Genomic DNA, 15,117 nt, shown 5'->3' on the forward strand with positions numbered 1-15,117 from the left:
CCCTGTATCAGTTGAGGGTCCTCAGCTTCAGAAATGACATCCCCACCCTGTCTGGAATGTCCAAGACCCAAAGGGAGAGAAAATGGAAAATATCTGATAGGAGAAGCAGGGCTCCCGGGGACAGCTATGTTTCAGCGAGTGCCTGAATCCCTCTCCAACCCTACACAGTTGGCTTTGAGCTACCTCCTTGCCAAGCCCTTTGAAAAGCAGAGGCAGCTTCCTCTGGCCACCAGAGGAGCTCTTCCTACAAGGTGTCAGCCATCTCTTTGCAAACTCCTTTGGAAGCTGATGCCTGGGTCTCCTGGTTTCATTCCCCAATCAAACTGGAAGATCTGGGGAACCTTAGCAGCTTCAGCTCCTAACCCCCATTTTAAACACAAGAGCAACTGAACACCAGCCTCTGAGGTCAGGCAGCGTTATCACTGGTAACTTAGGTGCAGTTTACAAACGTATTGTAGTCCTGTGGGCAAGAGATACAAGGAGAATTCTGTGTCTGCCATGTCGTGGTTGGAGAAGGCTGGTTGTCACACTCCTGTCCACGGAACCCTAGAAGAGAACCACGGAAGCACACCCTTTTGAATAGCCCAGTCAACAGCCATCAGGAGTCAAGAAACTGTTTCAACACCTCCTGCAGGTCCTTGACTGTTTGGGCCTTTAAAATTCTACCTCTCAGAGATGCAAATGGCTCAAGAAAGCTCAGAATGAGGCATATACTCATCCAGTGTCTGATTTTCCAGCTAGCGCATCTTCATAGAACGTTGTCATGGTTTCCTAATCTGAAATTCTTGCTTTGCTTGAGACCAGGCATACTAAAACATTGTTTATTTAAAAATTATGCAGGAATCATGATTTTTTTTTTCTCTCTTGCCACTTCGATTTCCCAATAGCTATGGCTTTTCACCACAATTGCTTCTCAAGCTTCTGGAAGTCATTTATTTTATGAATTTGGGGGGTAAACCCATTGCTGTTCTCCATTAATGGACACCCTGTATAGGTTTTATCTCTGCCAGAGTCATGACTGAGAATAGATATATGTTTTGGGTTTGTTTGGGTTTTTTTTTGGTGGTGGTGGGTGGAAATCATTGTATGGGTAGATTTCTACATATTGCTAAGTTGAAACATCATTTCATTTACTGTTTTTAAAAAGTTTTGTTCTGGTAAGAGAAAAGTTTAATCTGAAGATACTTCCTATGCAATTTCCTTTCTCTGCATATCATTTTTAGATTTTGATTTCAGTTTGGATAACAAATGGTGTTGACCACAAAGCATTAGTATAAATACAACTATTTTGAGGACTTTTTTTTGTCCTCAGAAATGCACCCCAGGAAAGAGGTCCTCATGACTCCCGCAAGCAGAAGATAAAAGTAAAGGTTCACTGTTCACAACTTTTCTCCAAAGTTTTTAAGCTTCATGTAGAAAACTGTAAAGAAGACGGCCCTCTCTTACAGTATATTAATATTTTAAGTAAAATCCCATGTCCCCGTCTGATACAAGAAAGTTCAACAACAAAAAGAAAGAAAGACGGCATGAGGCTAAGCTTCTTAGACATTGCCCCTAAGGGATGCAGTGAGGAAAACTGGAAAGACCCTGAAAGCCTGCACAGACACCCAGGAAATAACAGGACGTGGCACATCACAGGGACTAAAATTCATATGTAAATCAAACAGATTTCAGAGAAAAGAATGAAATTGCTTGTCTTCATGTTTCAGAAAGAATTGCAGAGGTCAAAGGAACCAGGTGCAGGTGCAAAGATATATAAAAATAATGAGCAGTGCTCGTAACAAATATGGGCGGCTACATTCAGCATCTTTCACGTATGTCCAATCTCAGGCCAAGGGCAAGAAATGTCCACTGTGCTTTAAAAGGTCTAGGAGTAGAAAAATCAAACCCAAGTCTTTTCTAATTCCACACGGCTGTTTTGCCACGAGATGACTAACAATGTCTGTGGGGTCTGGTTTATTATATTTGAACTGAGCTAGTACCAGGCAGCAGATAAAACCGTGGTCTTAGAATTTCTCCAGGACCCCCTTGTAGCTTATCTGGGGGCACATCCTGGCTTCAAACCCAGCTGCCTTTGCTCTCCCTGATGGCTGCTTCGAAAGGGATCCCGCCAGACCTCCACAAACGAAGCTTTGTTAACTCATCCCCTATTGCTGGTCAGACTCAGGCTCCACCATTCAAAAAGCAGAAGGCATAAAGGTGAATACAGACATGAGAAAGGAGTTTACATCTGGTCCTGCAGCCTCTCCATGTACTCTCTGAAGCCCTGGGACGCCCCCAGCCCCATGTCCGGGCACACCCACTGGATGCTGCCATCACTGTCAAACGGGATGGAGTTGGTGTACGGACCGCCGTCCTCCGGGAGGATGGTGGTGTAGGACGTAAACTTGACCCTCTTCCTCTTTGGGCCGGACGAACTCAGAGGTTCGTTTTTCACGTCTTTCTCATAGACAAAGTCAGAAGGTCTGAGCAGCTGACTAGGGAAAGTCTTCTGGGAACCGCCATTCAGAAGGAAGTTCCTCTCCTCGGACTGCAGCCCCCTGTCGATCATGGTCGTGCACTCCTCCGACGGGAGGGTCACGTCCACCGGGTTCTCCAAAAGCTCCACGTCGTTCCCCAGCCAGACCCAGTCGTGGGAATGGGGGATGTCGCCTTGCTCGCTCACGGCGAATCTTTTGTGTCTGTATTTCCAGGCAAACGCCACACAGTTAATTAAGAAGACCAAAATGGCCAGGCAGAAGACGCAGAGCAGGGCGTACATGCCGATCTCCAAGTCGGTCAACCCCCTGGAGGTCACCGTAAGGTCACTAGGATTATGGGGTTCCGGTAACTTCCCTTGAGTGGGGAAGCTTGTAAAGGCGTCTGGACCACCACTCTTGAGCAGCTTCTTATCCTTTCCTTCCATGGGAGACTGCGGGGCTGTGCTTTGGTTGGTACTTTCCCCGTGGCCGCCAGGGGCGCCATGTTGGAACCGCTGCTGCACGGCCCTCTCCCGGCCTCCTTCGCGCTCTATGCTGTTCCTCACGTGGTCTTTATATTCCCGACTGCCGCCCTCAACGTCGTTGGTGCCTCCTTGGTGCTCACCAGTATTTACTTCAAATTTGACCTTGACGTTCCCTTTACCCACGGCAAGAACGCTCTTCCTCTTGGTCTTCTGACAGGGCTCACTGATCATCATTTCCAGTTTAATCAAGGGCCCTTGCCCTTCCCCCTCTGCAACGACAACTGGCCATTTGGACTGAAGGTTTGCCTGGACAGACACCACCATTTCATCCAATGATGAGACAGTAACCGAAAAATCCTTGGGATCGTAAATGTCTAAAGGTGTCACCGAACCGTCACTGAACAGAATCCAAGAACTGACTATTGCTTCCTAAGAAAAATGAAAGCAAAGCATTCTGTTAAAATCAGGTTCCTTCAAACCTGCAAATGTAAATGCGATTTCCTATGTAATATTATTTAAACATACAATCTGAGAAAAATTGATTTCTACGTTTTATCATCGTGAATAGCTCTCGCCACTGCCTGGAAGCGGCATCGGCCCTAAGCTATAGCTATAGTTGATGTGAGAAACAATACGCTTTAACAAGTGCATTAAAGTGTATATTAATTTATTGCATGCCAGACAACAGAATTTGACTTTGACCTTTGTGAAAACATTTTGAAAGATCAGACAATTTATCTGAATCATATTCAGGTGCAACTAGTCAGGCGCAAGAGAATATCCCTCTGAACATTCTTTATTAGGAAGCCCGTGCTGATCGCTGGAACATGCACTGGCTGGAAGCACTTAAGGAAGGATGCATTACGAGACCCACTGGCTTGAAAGGCACAGTGCCCTGGTATCTTTATCAAAGACACGTCAAAGTTTAAAGATGGGGGAGAGTTTGAGAGTTGGCAATAATTGTCAACAGTGGTGACTGGGTGCCTATTAGCCATGCTTGTTCAAGTGGCTGAAATGGAATTTCTGAGTACAGTAAAGTCCCCTACCTACGAACCTTCAAGTTGTGAACTTTCAAAGATGCGAACGTGCGTGCGCACGTCCAGTCACGTAAGCTAGTTCACGTGTCCGGCGTACATTGTCGCGTGCCTGTATCCTCTGCAAGTGGCTGTGCTTCTGTGTCCTTTGCTGCCCAGTACTGTATAGGCCACAGCAGTGCTCTACCACCTCCCTCGTCCTCTCCTCCAGCCAGTAACTCTTCCTGCCTCTTCACTCGACGCCAGCCCCTGGGTGCCAGCGGTTGCACTGCACTACTGTACTTTTCACGGTCCTGTGCTGTAAGATTAAAAATGTCTTATTTTGGGCTTCCCTGGTGGCGCAGTGGTTGAGAGTCCGCCTGCCGATGCAGGGGACGCGGGTTCGTGCCCCGGTCCGGGAAGATCCCACATGCCACAGAGCGGCTGGGCCCGTGAGCCATGGCCGCTGAGCCTGCGCGTCCGGAGCCTGTGCTCCACAACGGGAGAGGCCACAACGGTGAGAGGCCCGCGTACCACAAAAAAAAAAAAAAAAAACGCTTATTTTTTGTGTTTGTTTTTTATGTATTATTTGTGTGAAAAGTATTATAAGCCTATTACGGTACAGTACTATATGGCTGATTGCGTTAGTTGGGTACCTAGGCTAACTTTGTTGGACTTAACGAACGCACTCTCGGAACGGAACTCGTTCATATGTAGGGGACTTACTTACTGTATCAAAAGGCACCTGCTTTGGCAAAAGGGAAAACACGTGAGCCTTTGGTCTAGCAGCGGACTGTGCCTAAAACAGATAAGGCTGCTCTAAAGCAAGTAGCATATGGGCATGTGGTTGATGGATTAGAAACACATACGAGGAAAATGTGTCTAAGCCACTGAGTACTTTTCTCAGAGACAGGACAGACTGGATAAACAGGAAGAAGCTTCAAAATCACCAGTCCCAGCTATGAGTGCTCTCTCTACGGATCTCCCTTGCAGGATGTGACCGAGAGAGAAGTGGTCTCAACTGGCCAGGGACGAAAGGATTCTGGAATCTTACTTGCTGTGGGGCTTGAAGCACATCCTGGGCAGCTGCTGTTGAAATGATGGCTCTTTTGTCCAACCTGTGAGGCCGCAGGGAAAGAGACAAGCCGGCCACCAACTGCACGCCCAGGTCCACGATGGTGACACGGTCATCCAGGACGGTCACCGTCTTCTCAGCCAGGATGGAGTCAGAGAGAGGCGACAGGACCTGCAGGGTCAGCGAGACACCTCAGTCTCTGCCCCTCACACCATTCAAAACTCCTGAACTGGTGTTTCCACCACCGTGTTCTCCCAGGTTTCCCGACGTGAGTGCACATATGGAAATTGTGTGTGTGAGCGTTACGCCCCTGTTCAATTATGCTCTCCAAGTGAAGGAGTTTTACAAATACCATCTTGGTCCATTTTCTTTACTTTGATTCACATCATGATAACAGCACTGTATTTTCAAAAAAAAAACCCAAACCAACCATGATTTAATTTAAAGGCAATAACTAAAAATTGCCCACCTGGGTACCAAGCACCAAAGAGTAACATCTTTCCAACAACTAATATTTAGGTGTGAAAATGGCAGAATTGTGGTAAAACTTTAAAGGATTGGTGCTCGGCCATCTCTCCCTGCACTTACTCTTTTCAGTGGGCAGTTAGATGTCCACTACGGGCCATTAATCACCATTGCGTGGGCTGTTGCGTCATCATAGGGTAAACCAGGAAAGCAAAGTGGGAAAGAGAATCTTATTCTCCTTCTAAGAAACCACTCCTAATGCACCATCTAGCTTGCAAGCGGGGGTGACTAACAGATGGAGAGGAATATCTAGTAGGCAGAATTTCTAGACCTGTCCTGCCCAAGAGGTCCTGCTTAATCTCTCAAACCTGTGACTATGATGAGAAATCACCCTCCCGACTATGTTATAGGATATGGCACAGCTGGCCTTAGAATAGAGAGGTTCTGCTGGGTTAGCCGGGTGGGTCCCCTGTAATCACACGGGCAGAGTGCTTTCCCTGGCTGGTGGAAGAAGGGAAAGTCAGAGAGATTCAAAGAGTGAGAATCTGGTGATGGAGAGGCCCCATGAGAAGGAAGGCAGGTGGCCTCTAGGAGCAGAGAATGAGCCCTGGCTGACAGTCCACAAGGAAACAGAGAGGCCTCAAGCCCACACTGCGAGGGACTGCATTCTGCCAGCAACCTGAGCCGGGAAGCAAATCCTTCTCCGAAGCCCGCACGGAAGCCCAGCCTGGAGCACACCTTGACCACAGCCTTGTGGTACACTTGGCTTGGTGCTCCAGGCTCACCTGGACTCCCGAGCTTCAGAACTCCGAGTTGATAAATTAGCGGTGCTCTAAGTTGGGAGGCTGGTGGCGATTTGTTACATAGACACAGAAGAGTAATGAAAACATAATGTTTAGTACAGCTTTGTCAAAAATTAACTTTGGCAAAACCTAAAATCTGACTTAATTAGCTCTGAGCGTTTAACAAATTAACATTTTAATTTGTTATTCAAAAACTATGCTGCACTCTTTCTGCAGAATTATCCTGTCAACGTTGGCTAGAAAATAGTTTTACTATTACTACAATAAAATGGAGAGCGCTTTTTATTAATTTTAGTGCAATACGTTTTATTTTTTGTCCACTGTTAAGGTAAAACATAGCTCAATGTTTAATCCTCAAGTTTAGGAAAATAAAACTAGCTTTCACAGGTTCTACTGTCTTCTATCAGTGATACATGAAAAGCAAACTATCATATTGGGGGAAAGATTACTTAGACTGCGTGTTGAATTCAGCTTTGGTCAAAGAAATGAGATTTTTTTCTCAATACGAGATATAATTTGAGTCTAGATTGTTAGAACCGACGAACCCTCTGTTACTGCCCATGATTCTCTGACACAGGCGCACACCGCCCTGCACGACAGCATCTACCTGGACCCTTATCAATACAGACCGGGGCTGTGGGAGGCGGCGAGGGGCGGGTCCCTGTACCTGCACGGTGGTGATGCCCGGCTCCCGGCCCACCAGGATCCTGCCGTCCTGTAACTGAGCAATTCTCGGCTCTTCCACCTTCATGAAATCCATCACGAGGTCAGTGACGTCAAACTGCCAGTCGGGGCCCAGCATGTAGCTCAGCTGACCCGAGTCGGGTGACTCGGCCACGAACTGGGTGAGGACGCGCACGAGGGCGCGCTGATACTGCAGAGAGCAGCCTCTCCCCTTCCTCTCCTCGTCTTCTTCGTCCTCGCTGTCTCTGGCGGGCCTGGGACACACACACGGCAGAGCAAACGTCATCGCTGTGGGGAGGTGTCTCGCGCGCCCCCCTTTGTCCTCATTCCCCGTGACTCTGCCTTGCTTGGTATGAGCTGCTCACCATCGGGTCACCCGCCGTCTGCTCCTTCGTTCATTCCCCGGGCACTGTCTGGTGGTCACCGAGCGCCACGTGTACTGCCACGTGCTCGGAGCACAGAAGCCCAGCTCGGCCCCTGCCGCGCCCACCCAGCACCAGGTGGGGGGACCAGCCCCACACGGGCAGAAGCTGCATCTCTGTCCTGTGTTCTGGAAGTCTGCAACTTCATCACGATCCCCCGTGCGGGGATGAACTGGGGCTAGAGGAGGGAACGGGAGGTCTGGGGTCAGAAGAGCCGTGTGGAGGCTGGCCTTGAGCCATCAGTCACTCCCACATGGGCACCTCGCCTTGGGAGTGGAGATGACAAGGACCCCCCTTACCGCCCTGCAGGTGTGCTTGAGGAGATGCAGGCCAGGTGTGACGACACCTGAGGGCGGCCCTCGTGAACCATCACCTGGGGACGGTGCCCACATCCAGCCCCTTCCATCTCTACAGAAGTGGCTTCCTCTGAGCTCCGGGCCCTAAAGGTGATCAGGGTAGAGCCTCCTACCTCCCATCCGCCCTGATCTGAGTGGTCACCGACCCGCAGAGGTGTTGAAACTACTGAACCACGTCTGGCACCTGCGTCCTGGCTTCTCCCCCTTCCTCCTGTCCCCCTACTCGCCTACCCACACCTGCCCTGAGAAACCCTCTCTGGCTCGGCCATTCTAGAACCTTCTCCTCGAGATACACCTGTCCCGTGTCCTTTACGAAAGGACCTGGTTTGATGGCTACTGACTGGTCTGTGGCCCTCGGTGGATGGGTCTTGGGTCAGGGGAGAAAGGGGCAGAGACTTATACGCGCTGGGTTAGACCTAGCGTGTGCCGGGTCCTGCCCTGCATGCTCCTGTAAAGAGCTGACGTAAATGGGCCATGTGCCACCTGCCAGCCACACACAAGTGACCCACGTCATCTGCACAGGCTCCGAGGAACAGGGTGTTCTAGGAGCTGATCTCGCCGGTGAGGAAACCGAGGCACAGAGAGAAGGGGCAACTGGGTCACAGCCACACAACCGGTCACCTCGATGCGGAGTCCAAGCCTGGCCACTGTCCCTCTACTGGTGTCCTCTCCCTTTTTCTAAAAATTAAAAAAAAATTTTTTTGGCTGCACCGCACAGCTTGTGGGACCTCAGTTCCCCAACCAGGGATCGAACCCGGGCCCTCGGCAGTGAAAGCGTGGAGCCCTAACCACTGGACCACCAGAGAAGTCCCCTTTTCTCCTTTTTTATAACGGACTTCATTTCTCTTCACAACAGCCCTGAAGCATGCTCCTGTTCTACATGAAGAAACCAAGGATCAGAGCAGTTAATATGAGGCCCAGAGAGCTCGTTATTAGCAGTTTGGGACGAGCACCATGTCACTTCTGAAACCCACTTTCTTAACAACATGTCATTCCACCTCCCTGAAAGGTTAACCCTCAAGGTTAGAAAAGTAAAACTAGCTTTCACAGGTTCTACCATCTTCTATTAGTGATGTATATAAAGTAAATTATCATACTGGGGGGAGACTGCTTAGACTGAGTTTAATTCAGACTTGACTGGTAAAAGGAATGAGATTTTTTTTTCCTCAACACTCTTTAAAATGGAAAAATTAATTTGAGTTTAGATTATTAGTTACAGGAAAAAAATTTCACCAGCACCTAGCAATTTGAGTTTCCCAAAGTGAGGGGTAAGTATCCTTGCTGTTAAGTGAGATGATTTTAGGTGGCAGTAAAAACACTGACTGACATACAGAAAGGTTATTTCCATTTTATTTTTCTATCATTCTGATTATATCCCAGGGAACGTCTCTGTTTGGTGCCAGGCGATCTTTAAGGGCTCTCTGATACCTGCTAGTCTCTCCCAGCTCATAAAGACAAATTCAGACAAAAAACTGTATCTACTCAGAATTTAATAACAATATTTTATTTTCTTTGCATTAATTTTTACTAGTTGGCTATTTTTTGATAGTGATGTGGAGTTTCTCTTAAATAAACAGATAAAACTGAAAAAAAGAACAGTAGTAAGTGTATTCTAGGTGGTACTCAAAAGTTGCAGTCTCATAAAAGTGGTGAGTGAATAAATGAAGTTTTAGAAATACCATATTAATAAAACAATTGCATTCTGTTGTGTTAAAAAAAAACTTTAAATTTCGAGGTCATTTCAAATTCATTGCAAGTTTAAAAGATCATACAGGGAGGTCCTGTACACTGTTTACCCAGCCCCCCAGATTTAACGTCTTGCATACCTGTGGTACAATACCCAGACCAGCAAATTGACGTTGGTACAAACCACAGAGCTTATTCAGATTTCCACAGGTTAATGAATACCCATTTGTGTGTGTGTATATGTAGTTCTATGTGATTTTTATCACATGCAGATTCACGTAACCATCACCATAACCAAGATACAGAACTGGTCCGTCACAACAGGGGTGTCCTGTGTGCTGCCTTACACTTCTACACCATCTTTAACTCATGGCAACCACTAATCTTTCTCTTTCCTATATCATCATGAATGGTACCACACTGCAGGTAACCTTTTGAAGCACTGGTAAGGATGTGGATGTGTGTGTCACTGGATGACTTAACACACTGCTGGTGGGAATGAAAAATGGAGCAGCCTCTCTGGAAAATAGTCTGGCAGCTTCCTTTAAAACTAAATATGCCCTTGGGCTTCCCTGGTGGCGCAGTGGTTGAGAGTCCGCCTGCCGATGCAGGGGACGTGGGTTCGTGCCCCGGTCCGGGAAGATCCCACATGCCGCGGAGCAGCTGAGCCCGTGAGCCATGGCCTCTGAGCCTGCGCGTCCGGAGCCTGTGCTCCGCAACGGGAGAGGCCACAATAGTGAGAGGCCCGCATACCGCAAAAAAAAAAAAAAAGTAGCCTAAGAGCTCTTCCCTTAAATGCCAGGCCTTGTGCTAGGTGCTTCTTATGAGTTGCATCGTTTTACTGAATCCTAGCAAGTATTCTATGAGGTAGAGATGATTATTATCCCTGTTATAATCGCCTCCTGTCAAAGTAAGTACCCAAGTCAGATCCATCTGGACTCCGATCCCACTATTACCCACTGGGGATGCAGCTTCCCTAGGGCCTGGGTCCCTGAGGACGTTTGCCTCAGATCGGAGCCCCAGGAACCTGAGAACCACAGTCCTCGATGAACTTCATTCCCCCAACCCCTTGGTTCCTCACCTTCGGTTGGAAGCCACTGGGATCCTCCACCCTTTGATCTGGCTCAGCTCGGTATCCGAGATGTCGACCTGCAGGGGGAGTCTGGGCGTCCAGACGGTGACCTCTAACTGGGAGGTGAAGTGCTGGTGGGTGAAGTTCACGATCGTGTCCACTTTGCTCTTCATCTCCTTCCCATTCACAAAAATCGAATCGCAGCTGTTGGAGACCTTGGGGGAGGGGATAGAATCTCCAGATGCGTCAGCAGGAAGAAGCCCGTGCAAGACCTGACAATGAAAGTCCATGAACTGCAACAGCTCTGATTTATGAGACCCAAGACAACCAGGAGAATGTGACTTGAACAGAAGGTAACTTGTAGGCACTAATCAGGGACAAACGCTGAGAAACAGACTCCAGGAAAACCATTTTGTATTACGAACCACTGACAAGTAAAATCATGAACATAATTTAATGGAGTTCCATAACCTTTGTTGCCTTCTGCGTGTGTGTTTTTCCCTTTACCTCACCTCCTTTATGTACTCAAACCACCGCTAATCAAACCCCACTTGCAACACATTTCACTCTTGCACCGTATCTGGAGATGCTTGAAAAGGTATCTATATGTTTCTAAAACAACACTTGAGTCGAGCCATAAAGGGGATTTTTTTTTCCCCTGAAAAACCAAGAGAGTTTGTACTAGATTAAAATCCTTGCAGGAAAATACTCATGGAATGCACTAGAAATGTGGACGTAATTATTTTTGCCCCATTACACTGTAATTTTGCAGGATGGAGGTGAGGACGCAGCATTTTGTTACGGACTTCTGACTCAGCACGTGGAGGCACCCTTTAGAGTGCATGCATTCGCCGGTTGGCTGTTAGACAACGTAAGCCCCCATTTCACTTCACGTCTTCCGGATAAGCAAGGAAAACGTTGATGACTTTCTCTCCTGGACCACCAGGAGAATGAATGTCTTTTACGTATGTATCTGGGTGGGGCGGGGGGAGGGAGCAAAGGTCACGTTATGTGCAGACGACACAAAACCAACACTCAGTTCATCACAGAACCATAAAACTGCCAGGGGTCCACAATCTCATTCTACAGATGAAGAACCTGAGGCCAGCAATGCGACGTCACTGGCTGGAGGTCACACACTACTTTGAGGGGTACCGTGTGGTGCTGGGCTGCTGTCAGGACTCCCCAGTTCACCTGGAATGCCACCAGGCAGCCCGTTTTGCAAGCCACAAACGAAGACTGCAGTACCTGCAGCCCAGGCCTCCCTTCCAAGCCCCAGGTGCACACGTCCAACTGCCCCCTCCATGTGAACAGGTGAACGGCTCAGAGCAATGTCAGCAGTGCCGAGGTCGAAACTCAAAGTTAACAAACCTCCATGTTGTTCGGGACAAATGATCATCACCTCCCTCCTCCCCCCAAAAAAAGGGCGTGAATGTGAATTTTCTCCCACGAGAAGGAAAATATGAGCCTGGTTCACTGTAGAGTGAAATCAAAGACTGAGGAGAAGATAACTAACGAGATGCTTAAACCCCTTCCCGCATCAGCCTCGCAGACACAGGTCCCTGGCATTGCCACCTCACAATGGCACCAACGTCTTTAGGAATCTTTAAGCATAATTAACCAAGGCCACTAATGGGACGATGGGCAGAAATCACAGTGACACTGACCTGATAACCCTGGGCCACAAAGCAATGAGCAGCCATGCTGGAGGGAAACTGCATCAGGCTGAGTTCATCTGGGGAGCCGCTTCCCATCCTGTCAGAACTTAGCCTTCCACAGCCCCTTGCCCTCCAGGCTCTACTACGCTGAGCAGCAAATCTGCCCGCAGATGGCAGTGGAAAGTGGCAGCTAATGTGTTTCTCCCCTTGAAATTCCAGTGGGAGTTGAAAAAAGACAATTCAGGGGCTTCCCTGGTGGCGCAGTGGTTGAGAGTCCGCCTGCCGATGCAGGGGACACGGGTTCGTGCCCCGGTCCGGGAAGATCCCACATGCCGCGGAGCGGCTGGGCCCGTGAGCCATGGCCGTTGAGCCTGCGCGTCCGGAGCCTGTGCTCCGCAACGGGAGGGGCCACGACAGTGAGAGGCCCGCGTACCGCAAAAAAAAAAAAAGACAATTCAATCACTTTTCGAAGCTTAAAAGAATCTACTTCGCCCGTCCCCTCTCTTTGTCTGCTTTACTTTTTAAAAGGGAGAAGAAAAACCATGAGACGAGCAAATCAGCTGTCTTTTAGGGCATGTTTGAGGGATGTAAATCTGCATTATTGTGCCCAGGATTTGTAAAGAGAGCAATCAGAACAAGATTTTCTATTAGAGCAGAAAATGGAATGGAGCGCCATGTTCTTATTTTCAATTCCTGCGATGGGGACCCAATGCTGAGCCCGACTGCCCTTCCTTAAGTACTTAAAAAGGGGTGGAAGACCCATTCTACAGAAACCCCTGCCTTCCCTCCAGAGCACTGCCCCGGGAGACATTCGATAAGACCCCTAAGGATCCCTACGCTCAGTGGCTACATGCAGGCCTATCTCAAGAGAACAAGGTTCCTTACTGACAAGAACTCTACAGTGGATGCAGCAGGGGGTTCCGCCCTCAGCCTCCCCCGGCTCAGGTGGGCATCACCTATTGCTAGAACTTTCCCCATCCTACCTTCTACAGTACAGACCTCAACTGTCCTGAATTTTCAGGATTATTATGATCTATATGAGATGTATGTATGTGTGCACGTGTGTACTTCCTCTCGAAGGAATGGTTTAGTATTTGCTAATTCAGTGTTTGCAGTGACTTTGTAAGACATAACTACTGCAAATAATGAAAATTAACTGCAGTAGGTATCTCTTATTGGTGTGGGACCTCACTGCCTGCCCCTCTCAAAGCCTTAAGCCCCACAAATAACTCTGTGGGGCGGGCATCATGATTTTCATTTTACCTGGACCGAATCCAGTGTAGAGAAAGGGAACATCACTTCCCAGGGCTTCACCTGTGTGTGTAATGATGCCCGCCAGCCCCCAGGACTGCTGACGCCTGGCCCAGTGCTATACCCCCTGCCTGTTCACGTCAGTCCCCGCCAGAGACTTCCCATGGTACACGGGGCAAAGTCCAAACTCCTGATCACAGCTTACAAGACCTAAGGACCTGGTACTACCTCCTTCTCCAGGCTCCCTTTGCGCTTCCCTCCCTGCCCACCCTGCACAGACTCCCCACCAGTCCCCCATGGGTCTTCTCTCCCGTGGCTCTCCTGAGCTTATCCCCCTCCGGAGGCCTTAGCGCAATCTTCCTGTAACTGAGACCTGCCTGTCATTCAGGTCTGAGGCAGATATAACTGGCTGTCTATGGGCTACTCAATCCACACCAGCACCGCTGCCCCATCACATACACACACGCACATCTTCCTCCTTTCTGTCCAGCCAGATGCTCCTGGCCAGCGACTGGCTTAGGGAAAGGCATGTGACACAATTCTGGCCAAGGAGGCGTGAGGAGTCTGCTGGGGATTCTGGGAAGGGCCTCCTGGCTCCGAGATGCCCAGAAAGTGGTCCCTCCTTCTCCCACTGGATACTGCCACATGGGAGGTGACAACAGGAGCTGCAATGGTGATCTCAGAGCCTTGGAGGGCTGGCCAAGGACCAGGCTGACACGGCGAGCATGGAAGGAGAGAGAGACGGAAGGAACCGCAGCCTCAGTGACCACCTGGATGGACCACCGGACCAGCCCACCTGGAACCACCTGACTTTTCAACTTCTTATCGTGTGTTTTTCTTTCTGTTGTTGTCAAAGCCATTTTGGTCCATGGTATTTTGTTACTTGCCACCGAAAGTGGCCTAAATGATGTAAGAACTCAGCTCAAATGTCAATTCTCAGAAGGGATTGCTTGAGTCATTTCTAGTGTAAAGTTGCACGCCCCTCACCTGGTCACTCTACTACTCTCGTCTAATTTGCTGCGTGTGCTGCTATGCAAACTATATTTACACTATTTCTGTGTTACTGGCAGTATATTATACCATTCGTATTGCTTAAGCCACGTGGCTTACACTATGTTAGTTGCGCTGGACTGCTCTACCCGTGTTATATTTTATGATTTACTTTTCAGTATTTACCACTCTCTACATGCTCCTGGTTGTTTACTTGTTTCCTATCTCTGTTCTCCACCTGGAAGTGATCCGCTTGAGACCACGGACCTGTCTCCTCTTATCTCCCGTGTCTCCACTTCTAGCGCAGGGATGGCCCACATAAAGTGTTCAATACATAGGTGTTCAATGTGAATATGAAGACACTGGTTTCCTCTGGGTCCCATTCATTCTTGTGCCCCAGGAGTAGCCTGTGTCTGGGTTAGAAGTGGGAGAAGGTGGCTTAGGCAGTGTGATGCTCTGGATATCATGAGAGGAGATAGGCTGGTAGAAGAAACCTAGTCCAAATCCTAAGGAAGTCTGAGGTCAATGAGATGAGAAGTTTGGATTCCCCGTGGCGGATTCGGCCTTCTGGCTAGGAATTGAGAGACCTGACCTGTGTCATGTCACACGGTGAGGGCGTGTGTGTTTTTGGAAGAGACAGCTAGACACTGAGAGGTAAAGGTTAGAGTCAGGTTCCCACCACTCAACCAAAAGATACC

The 15,117-nt window shown here is 48.7% G+C and overlaps 1 protein-coding gene across 1 annotated transcript; it reads right to left on the minus strand.

The window, feature by feature from the left end:
* Nucleotides 1-1,752: 1,752 nt before the first annotated feature.
* On the minus strand, nucleotides 1,753-11,166 carry TMEM132B (transmembrane protein 132B). Its single transcript, XM_022598036.2, has 4 exons — nucleotides 10,530-11,166; nucleotides 6,968-7,238; nucleotides 5,012-5,203; nucleotides 1,753-3,373 (listed from the first exon to the last, which is right to left on the minus strand). Exons 1-4 carry the CDS (start codon nucleotides 10,808-10,810, stop codon nucleotides 2,225-2,227), a joined length of 1,893 nt encoding a protein of 630 aa, XP_022453744.2. The 5' UTR covers nucleotides 10,811-11,166; the 3' UTR covers nucleotides 1,753-2,224.
* Nucleotides 11,167-15,117: the final 3,951 nt, after the last annotated feature.

The sequence above is a fragment of the Delphinapterus leucas genome, chromosome 14 (genome assembly GCF_059928025.1).
Source record: "Delphinapterus leucas isolate spDelLeu-1000000601 "Yukka" chromosome 14, BTC_Dleu_Yukka2, whole genome shotgun sequence".
Classification (NCBI taxonomy): Eukaryota; Metazoa; Chordata; class Mammalia; order Artiodactyla; family Monodontidae; genus Delphinapterus; species Delphinapterus leucas.